Source organism: Chiloscyllium plagiosum, unplaced genomic scaffold, assembly GCF_037043375.1.
Source record: "Chiloscyllium plagiosum isolate Xiang-an unplaced genomic scaffold, Cpla_swu_hap1 HiC_scaffold_29, whole genome shotgun sequence".
In the NCBI taxonomy this organism is placed as follows: domain Eukaryota; kingdom Metazoa; phylum Chordata; class Chondrichthyes; order Orectolobiformes; family Hemiscylliidae; genus Chiloscyllium; species Chiloscyllium plagiosum.
The window spans coordinates 412,501-423,499 of record NW_028270167.1 but is presented as its reverse complement, the minus strand read 5'-3'; the positions used below and the strand labels follow the sequence as shown (position 1 = coordinate 423,499).

Genomic DNA, 10,999 nt, shown 5'->3' with positions numbered 1-10,999 from the left:
AGTGGACAGCGAAGAGGGTTACCTCAGATTACAACAGGATCTGGACCAGATGGGCCAATGGGCTGAGAGGTGGCAGATGGAGTTTAATTCAGAGAAATGTGAGGTGCTGCATTTTGGGAAAGAAAATCTTAGCAGGACTTATTCATTTAATGGTAAGGTCCTAGGGAATGTTGCTGAACAAAGAGACCTTGGAGTGCAAGTTCATAGCTCCTTGAAAGTGGAGTCACAGGTAGATAGGATAGTGAACAAGGCGTTTGGTATGCTTTCCTTTACTGGTCAGAGTATTGAGTACAGGAGTTGGGAGGTCATGTTGCGGCTTTACAGGACATTGGTTAGGCCGCTGTTGGAATATTGCATGCAATTCTGGTCTCCTTCCTGTCGGAAAGATGTTGTGAAACCTGAAAGGGTTCAGAAAAGATTTACAAGGATGTTGCCAGGGTTGGAGGATCTGAGCTACACGGAGAGGCTGAACAGGCTGGGGCTGTTTTCCCTGGAGCGTCAGAGGCTGAGGGGTGACCTTATAGAGGTTTACAAAATTATGAGGAGCATGGATAGGATAAATAGACAAAGTCTTTTCCCTGGGGTCGGGGAGTCCAGAACTAGAGGGCATAGGTTTAGGGTGAGAGGGGAAAGATATAAAAGAGACCTAAGGGGCAACTTTTTTCATGCAGAGGGTGGTACGTGTATGGAATGAGCTGCCAGAGGAAATGGTGGAGGCTGGTACAATTGCAACATTTAAGAGGCATCTGGATGGGTATATGAATAGGAAGAGTTTGGAGGGATATGGGTCGGGTGCTGGCAGGTGGGACGAGATTGGGTTGGGATATCTGGTCGGCATGGACGGGTTGGACCGAAGGGTCTGTTTCCATGCTGTACATCTCCATGACTCTAAGTGTAACATAAAGACATTCACCACACCCACAGAAACACAATCACTGATTCCAAAATAAGGGAAACTGCCCAGATCTATATAACCATAATTCTAACAAATCAAAAGATCGTTCATAATCCTTGATATTGAAATCGAGTGTTTTATTGATAATTCATTAAACTGTACAATACTTAAAATATTTCCTATAATTTTTCAGTCAGTAATTACGATTGCATTATCTTCACTCTTCGTAAAATTAAACTGATTTACATGCAAATAGTTGATAGACTGACTTAGTTCATTTAGGGAAAGCTGTGATTAATGTTTCTGATATATAATGAGTTAAATTGGATTCACATGCAGGTTCTAGAATGACATTAGACAACATAAAACACCAAGACTAGTGATGAGACACAGCAATGAAAACAGCAATAAAAACACCTGAAAGTGGTGTATTTGAATCACAGAATGGTTACAGCACAGAAGGAAGGGCACACAAGGTATCGTCATTACTACTTCCAGAATCAGGGCACTCACCCTACAGCAGTAGCTTCTATGCGGAAAGGCAAGACCAAATATAACAAAAAAAAAAGACTTTGCACATCGTAAATGCAATAATCCAATATCCATTTACATCTTGTTATTAATGATAGAAAAAAATGGAAACTGCTTAAAAGTTGGTTGATCCTTTGCCCTCTTAGCTCCCATAGCATTCTGTAAACAAAAAATAACTGAGTTTTACCTGGTTACCTGTAGGAGACTGCACTCAGTAGTAGCACAATCCAATGAGGTAATCATGTCAGTTCCATACTGGATTGAGGTGGCAAGGGAGATAATCTTAGCATGTACTGGACCTGTATAGAGACTAACTGGGAAAATACTCTTCGCTTTATGAATCACCGGAACATTAGAGATTTTTAAAACATGATTTGGTAGTACAAAACCTTACCTTCAATACATGAAAAATAACTGCTCACAAGTATGCAAGAAGTAAAACTACCTGCAGGACCAGAGCTAACCACCAACTATGAAGCAAATCAGTAAATATGCATTATAGTAGGGTGGCCACAGCCTTGTAGTTTGCCTTTTTAATATTAAATGCTTGCTGAATAATGACCTTCATTTAAATACCCCCTCTTGAATCTAATGACATAATTGCTCACACCAGAAATCTTCAACATTCAATTCACAAAGAGGCAATCTGAGTTCACAGATCAAGTAAGTCACCTTCAAAGACGCAAAGTACTTTATATGAAAAAAGTTTGAACATTCAAGGGAAAAAGCCATAACAAGCCATATGGAGAGATCACGGACTAGTAGCTGGCCTGTTAATCCAGAGGCGAGAGTGTGGTGCTGGAAAAGCACTGCAGGTCAGGCAGCACCCGAGGAGCAGAGGAATTTACATTTTGGGCAAAAGTCCTTCATCAGGAGGTCCAGCTAATGTTCTGGGGAGCTGAAAATGCGTTGCTGGAAAAGCGCAGCAGGTCAGGCAGCATCCAGGGAACAGGAGAATCGACGTTTCGGGCATAAGCCCTTCTTCAGGAATGTTCTGGGGACCCAGGTTTGAATCCTGCCATGGCAGATGGTGGTATTTGAGTTGAATAAAAATCTGGAATTAAGAGTCTAATCAAACCAACATCAATTGTCAGGAAAAACCCATCTGGCTCACTAAGGGAACTTTAGGGAAGGTAACTGCCATCTTTACCTGGTCTGGTTTATATGTGACTCCAGATCCACAGCAATGTGGTTGTCTCTTAAATGCCCCTTGGACAATTAGGGACAGGCAATAAATGCTGGCCTGGCCAGCGACACTCTCATCCTGTGAATGAATTTTTAAACAAAGATACAACAGGCTCAATATTTTTCAACCAGGGATGCCAAATAAATCCTAAAGATCACAAAAGCAAAAAAGTGCTGTTGAAGTTCAATGTGTACAGGTATGTGGAACGGATTCATTTGGATTATGTTTCTTGTAAACTACAGCCAAAGGATGATTATTCACACAAAGTGCAGTTTTCCTTTAAATATACCAAATTTGCATTTGCTGTTATCTATATAGCAGACAATAAGTAACACTGTCCACTTAGTGGATGCTTAGTTGCTCCATATGACTTTAGCTCCAGACCATAGTTCAGTTCTTTCCATTACAGGAATCAAGTCAACTCACAACTGAAAACAGTCATTTTCAACATAATTATATTTGTATGAACAGATTAAACATTTTCACAATTAACCAAATACAATACTAAATGCAATAATGTAACTTGATGCACATCCCAAAACTTGAGTACCTGGCTGAAAATATGCTAAGAAAATATTTGAGGCTTGCCATGCCCCTCATTGTACAATTTGAATCCTTCAATACATTACTGCCCACATTAAATTTGTGTATATTGCAGCTAACATACTGAATGCAATGCAGAAACCACACACTGCACATTTACAACTTGTATGCAGTTCGTAAAGTACTATGGCTGTTATGCATGTTTATGTGGCGTGGTGTCCAAGGTGCTAACTGTGCAATTTCATACTGATTGCTTAATCTGTATAAACACTTACACTACAAGTGTTAAGGCATGAATTCTGCTGAAATTAATTGCCACTGATTCAGAAATCATGTTCATTTACATTTTGGCAATATTGATATAGAATGATACAGCACAAACTGACCAAATGAACCTATGCAAGCTTCTTAAGCTATTCAAGAAATCCCACTCTCTTGTTCTTTCCCCATAGCTCTGCAATTCTTTTTCCACATTAGAGTATATCAAATTCCTTTTTAAAAATGGCTGTTGAAATACATAATGCAATCAAGCCTATACAGTTGGTTCTGACATAACGCGATAGTTATGCTCTCATGCGATCTCACGTTATAAGAAAACCATGTAGTACTGTGCCATTTAAACTAAAGGGACCGAAATCGTGTTATAGCCACTACAGGTAAGGAAAATTCGCTTTCTACAAATAACGGTCGAAATTTTTTCAATCATATTAAAGCCAATTTGCATTGAACACAACGTGTTACAGCAGAACGGACTGTTAATCCAAATCCTGCTTTCAAAGAAGGATAATAACCTTTTTCTGATGGCAGGTGAAGGATTAATGTCATCAAGTTAAATTGATAAATAGTTTAACTTTAGACAACTATTTCATTGTTGATGACATGATCATATCCAAATTTGACTATGATAAGGGACAATTTTGTGCTGCTTCTTACTTCATCTTCTTAACATCTACAAGTATGCTTACAAGCAAACATTAAAATCCAGATTGTGTTGCACAATAGTAATGACTTGTGTTGTCTAAAGTTGAGTGATTGAGAATAATGTTGTACAGGTTGTAACCCTCAATTCCTTTGTAACCTCATACAATGATGATCCTACAATCACTACGCTGCAGTAACTTTTGACCCTTCTTACTGCTGGTTTCAATAATCAGCTTACAGTATATGCCTCCACTGACCAAGGTGATGTTGACCATGGGATCTGTTATTACAGGGTTGCCTCCTTCATAGAAACTTCTGCTAATTGTAGGAATTTTGATCAGCAATAATCAGTACCTATGCATTGAATGTCAAACCCCTTAACAGTTACAATTGTGAAAATATACTGTGACCCAGCAACACTTTCATTAAAAAACAAAATACTTGGGTAAAAAGTGCAAAGATTGAGAGTAAATTCACAAGACTATTTTGTTTTGGGTTCTACATGAATCTCATCTCCGTCTCGGATACTAAACGAGTGGAGAGCACGTGTGCTGAATTTCATTTCTTCTGGTCCAAAAGCCTTTACCATGTCTTGATCAATATAATACAGGCGCATATTATTGGCCGGTAACTGTACGATAGTTCGAAGTTGCTTCTTCAGATCAGCCACTGTCTGATCGAGACGAATATTCATGACCTCAACTTTACCTTCAAAATGAACCTCAACCTTCGCACGGCTCTGGGGTCGAAGGTCAACCACTGCCAATGGTTCCAGTACACCATATTGTGTTACCAGTTCATGGTATCTAGAAATAAATGGAAAGTTCAGATGATTAAAAAATCTACAGTACACCTCAGTGTTCAAACTCAGCAGGACCAAGCCTTAATGTTAGCATTATCAATTTAAAAAAAAGGCCAGCACAACATCAGGGGCCAAAGGGCCTGTTCTCTGCTGTACTGTTCTTTGTTCTATCTTTCACCCAGGTATGATCCTCTTCCTTCAAACTAATTCTGTTGTACGTATGAACTCTTGGTTCCCATTCAGTTTCCTGACATTATTAATATCATCTGGGAAGTTACAGAAGACAAGTCTTTGGGGACTGCAAGTGTAGTTTGTGTGAGCAAAGGTGTTTTCAACTTCAGGTAGACAAGCAAATGATTTCTCGTGCTTCATCACAAAGTAAAGATGAAAGAAAGAAATGGATAGTGATCATACTGAGGGTTGATCACAGAATGGTCATAGCACTAAAGGAGGCCACGTTGAGCATCTGAAGAACCAATTCACGTAATGACATCACCCTGCCTTTTCCTTGTAACTCTGCACATTTTTCCTTTACAGATATTAAGCTAACACTCTTTTGAGTGTTTCTGTTGACCCTGCTTCCACCATGATCTCAGTCTGCCCATTCCAGAACCTAACCGTTCATTGCAGCAAGGCACCTTTATTCCAGCACACACATCCCATTGTAATTAAGACGACAAATCCATTTGCCTTCTCCCTATTTACGTGGTCCAGATTAATAATTATGAATAATTGCCAAATCTAAACTAGACTTACATTTAAGCATGAATTGGTTTTACCATTTATCTTATGGAGAATATATAAATCTAGTAGAACATTCATGGATTGTTGAACTTGATACATGGGTTTAGTGGCTCATATTATAGAGACTGGGCAAATATGGAAATATAGAAACTGGAGTAGGCCATTCAGCCCTTCAAGTCTGTCCACCATTCAGCATGATCATAGAACATTACAGTGCAGAGGCCCTTCGGCCCTCGGTGTTGCACTGACCTGTGAAACCAATTTGAAGCCCATCTAACCTATACTATTCCATTCTCATCCATATGCCTATCCAATGACCATTTAAAATGTCCTTAAAATTGGTGAGTCTACTAATGTTGCAGGCAGTGCGTTCCATGCCCCTACTACTCTCTGAGTAAAGAACTACCTCTGACATCTGTCCTATATCTATCACTCCTCAATTTAAAACTACATCCCTCGCGCTAGCCATCACCATTTGAGGAAAAAGGCTCTCACTGTCCATCCTATCTAACCCTCTGATTATCTTATATGTCTCAATTATATCACCTCTCAACCTTCCTCTCTCCAATGAAAACAGCCTCAAATCCCTTAGCCTTTCCTCGTAAGACCTTCATTCCATACCAGGCAACATCCTAGTAAATGTCCTCTGAACGCTTTCCAGAGCTTCCACATCCTTCCTATAATGCGGTGACCAGAAATGTACACAAAACTCCTAGTGCGGCCGCACCAGAGTTTTGTACAGCTGCAGCATGATGTCATGGCTCTGAAACTCAATCTCTCTACAATAAAAGCTAACACACCGTATGCCTTCTTAACAACCCCATCAACCTGGGTGGCAACTTTCAGGGATCTGTGTACCTCGACACCGAGATCTCTCTGCTCATCTACACTACCAAGAATCTTACCATTAGCCCAGTACTCTGTATTCCTGTTGCTCCTTCCAAAGTGAATCACCTCACACATTGTTCTGCATTAAATTGCATTTGCCATCTCTGCAGCTTATCTATGTCCCTCTGTAACCTATAACATCCTCTGCACTATCCACAACTCGACTGACCTTAGTGTCATCTGCAAATTTACTAACCCATCCTTCTACGCTCTCATCCAGGTCATTTATAAAAATGACAAACAGCAGTGGACCCAAAACAAATCATGCAATCTTTTATCTCAATACCACATTCCCACTCTCTCTGCTATATGGATTACATATCTTTTGGAAATGAGAATACAGGCAAATCAGATTCAGGCACTTAAAATAAGGAAGTCAAGAATATCACTTCCTTTAGAAAGGGAGTTCAAGACCATAAGACCATAAGACATAGGAGCAGAAGTAAGGCCATTCGGCCCATCGAGTCTACTCCGCAATTCAATCATGGCTGATGGGCATTTCAACTCGTAGCCCTTAATTCCTTGTGACATCAAGAATTTATCAATCTCTGCCTTGAAGACATTTAGCGTCCCAGCCTCCACTGCACTCTGCGGCAATGAATTCCACAGGCCCACCACTCTCTGGCTGAAGAAATGTCTCCACATTTCTGTTCTGAATTTACCCCCTCTAATTCTAAGGCTGTGTCCACGGGTAGTCTCCTTGCCTAACGGAAACAATTTCCTAGCGTCCACCCTCTCCAAGCCATGTATTATCTTGTAAGTTTCTATTAGATCTCCCCTTAATCTTCTAAACTCCAATGAATACAATCCCAGGATCCTCAGCCGTTCCTCATATGTTAGACCTACCATTCCAGGGATCATCCGTGTGAATCTCCGCTGGACAGTCAAGATTGAATGGGTCAACATGGTATGCTGAAACAAACCTGATTGACACTTTAAGAAATATCATTTTAGTACCAATAAATTTGTCATTGTCCTGATGTTGGCTTAAATGCTGACAATTTGTCAGTGTGCTTTCAGTGACAAGCGTAAGAATGAAAATGGTCTATGGAGTATTCAAATCTATTGGTATTCATGAATAAGGCAACATGAGCTGTTCATGGGAGAATCAGGCTCATACAAAGCTGAAACAGAGAGTCGTTGTTTAAATGGAACATTCCAGCACCTGAGCGAATCTCTGGAGAGCTGAACCTGACTGGCTTCACTTTCACTCCAGCAGCACTTCACTAAAAGAGTGAGCCCTGGTCAGAACCATTTGCAGATTTGCACAATATGAGCTTTCTTTCCAACTCAAAATGGAGATAACCAAAGTCTGAAATGATACCTTCAGCAAGCAGTAATTTTCAATTCTGTTAATCAAAACTACTTTGTTTCTTGGCTGAATGCCACTTTCCCAGCCTGCTAACTCTACACCAAAATTGGCAAATGTGCAATGACCCGACTTGCACATGCAACAAAATTCTGAAAGCACATTCTCCAAAGTTAGTTCAGTGCAAATAGAAAATCTTAAAACTAAGTGTTGTGGTGCAAAGGATTACTTTAACCACTTGAAACAAGAGAAATAATTTTACGGTAATTCAATTTAACAAGTGCAATTTCAATATCTAATAAAAAAATACAAATAGATTTAATACTTTTACTCCAAAAATTGTACTGAAAGCAGGGCAATTCAATCATAATAGTGGGCACAAAATGCAGAAGCTATTGTGTGAAATTTTCGTATTGGTGGATTGAGTGCCTTGATGGGTACAGAGGAGAACTTGGTCAGATTAAACAAGCTTCCAGGGAAACATGAACTGTCCATAATCTTAGCCTTTGAGCTATACCTTAAGTTTAAAACAAACTTTGGGAATGGATGCAATTCATAAAAAAGCTTTTCTTTAGCAAAGGACAGAATTAGTTTTTGACAAAAACAGTACACACCTTTCAGCCCAATAATCTCATCCTTTATAAATGTTATTCTTACCACCTATCACATCATCACAAATCTCACCCTTTTCTCTCTAGCACAATTATACGTTGATATCGTAGTCAGATTGTATCACAATTCTGTTAACTGTCATGAAAAAGATCAGTCAATGTGTTATTCTTTTTCCCTGATTTTGTAAATTTTGACTTGTGCCTTTGATAAATTGAATCATTCACTACAGTGAACAACTCACCTGGTTCAATTTCTATTTGCTTTCCGATCTCAAAAACACCTACATGATCCATCTAGTCTACTTCTTCCACAGATAAAGTGACAATGATCTAACATCCATCTATCAAAATGACTGTGATGTGAAGGACAGATTAAAACGTTATAAGGATTGTTGGGATAATTTTGTTGATGGAATCCAGGGCAAGCAATGTAAATAATGATGAATTGATTCAGAGTTTGGGAGCAGCACAAATTGTTTTTATTTCCTTATTTAGGATTAGATGTTCTGAAAGATAATTTCAAGTTCCATGATAATAGGTTGTCTGCAGGTCAGTGCAGACTTAACATGAACATTTTTGAGTACTGCTGAAAATTGTCATTTTGTCAAATCTTTGGAATTGCATTCATCGGGACATTTTGCAACAAGACTAAGCACTGGGAAATCAACATTTACACTGCAAGATAAGAGATTGCTAATCAGTTGGCAAAGGACTCGGATTATTAATGTGGATTGACATTTAACTACTATGATCAAATTTCAAACTTGCCAGGTTGACTAACTGAGCAGGGAACCACAGAAACAAACCGGTGAATGATTGTTAACTATTGAGCTCAAATAGACGTAGTATGTACGTATTCCTTCTGCCTGCAAAGAATGTGATCCTGTATACTAATTCAGCTTGTAGTACGTAAGCAAGTCTCACTGTGATCCTCACTGACTATCATAACTTTACATCTACACCACTAGTCCCACTAACCAGCACTTTACCTATAGACTTGAATGTTACGACATATCAAGTGCACACCCGAGTATACAGAGTCAGTGTTGTACACCACAGAACAGATCCTTCGGTTGAACTCATCCAAGCCGATCAGATCTCCTAAATAAATCTAGTCCCATTTACCAGTATTTAGCCCATATCTCTATAAATCCTTCCTACACACGTACCCATCCAAACGCCTTTTAAATGCTGTAATTGTATCAGTCTCCATCACTTCCTCTGGCAGCTCATTCCCACTCTGCACTCCCCTACCCTGGGAAAAAGATTTTGGCTATTCACCCTATCCATGCCCCTCATGGTTTTATAGACATTTATAAGGTCATCCCTCAGCATCTGACACTCCTGAGATATTAGGTCCAGCCTCTCTCTATAGCTCTAACACTCCAATCCTAGCAACATCCTAGTAAATCTTTCAACTTTAACCACATTTTCCCTATAGCAAGGAGACCAGAACTGAACTCAGTATTTCAAAAACGACCTAACGAATGTTTTGTACAGCTGCAACATGACATCCAAATCTGATATTGAATGCTCTGACCAATAAAGGCAAGCATACCAAAAGCCTTCTTCACTATCCTGTCTACCTACGGCTCCACTTTCAAGGAACTATGAACCTGTACCCCATGGTCTCTTGTTCAGCAACACTCCCCGGAACCCTACCATTCTATTTATGTCCTGCTCCGATTTGCCTTACCTTGTGGGCGTCACGGTGGCACAGTGGTTAGCACTGCTGCCTCACAGCGCCAGAGACCCGGGTTCAATTCCCGCCTCAAGCGACTGACCGTGTGGAGTTTGCACATTCTCCCCGTGTCTGCGTGGGTTTCCTCCGGGTGCTCCGGTTTCCTCCCACAGTCCAAAAATGTGCAGGTTGGGTGAGTTGGCCACGCTAAATTGACCATAGTGTTAGATGCAGGGGTAAATTTAGGGGAATGGGTCTGGGTGGGTGCGCTTCGGCGGGTTGGTGTGGACTTGTTGGGCCGAGAGGCCTGTTTCCACACTAAGTAATCTAATCTCGTTCTCCCCATGTCTGCGTGGGTTTCCTCCGGGTGCTCCGGTTTCCTCCCACAGTCCAAAAATGTGCAGGTTAGGTGAGTTGGCCACGCTAAATTGACCATAGTGTTAGATGCAGGGGTAAATTTAGGGGAATGGGTCTGGGTGGGTGCGCTTCGGCGGGTTGGTGTGGACTTGTTGGGCCGAGAGGCCTGTTTCCACACTAAGTAATCTAATCTCGTTCTCCCTGTGTCTGCGTGGGTTTCCTCCGGGTGCTCCGGTTTTCTCCCACAGTCCAAAGATGTGCGGGTCAGGTGAATTTGCCATGCAAAATTGCCCGTAGTGTTAGATAAATGTAGGGGTATGGATGGGTTGCGCTTCGGCGGGTCGGTATGGACTTGTTGGGCCGACGGGCCTGTTTCCACACTGTAAGCAATCTAATTCCCCTCAATACAGCACTTCACATTTATTTAAATTAAACTCCATCTCCTTGGCCCATTTATCAAGGTCCTATTGTACTCTGAGGTAACCTTCTTCACTATCCACCACACCACCAATTTTGGTATCACCTGCAAAT

General features: G+C 40.6%; 1 protein-coding gene across 3 annotated transcripts in view; it reads right to left on the bottom strand.

Moving 5' to 3' along the window:
- Positions 1–1,017: 1,017 nt before the first annotated feature.
- tbcela (tubulin folding cofactor E-like a) overlaps positions 1,018–10,999 on the bottom strand; it is a 64,445-nt gene continuing 54,463 nt past the window's right edge. For all 3 annotated transcript variants that reach the window (XM_087976273.1, XM_087976272.1, XM_087976274.1), the window contains exon 8: positions 1,018–4,882. In XM_087976273.1, coding sequence (XP_087832399.1) covers positions 4,558–4,882 — 325 coding nt within the window. In that variant the 3' untranslated portion in view covers positions 1,018–4,557. The remainder of the gene's footprint in view (positions 4,883–10,999) is intronic.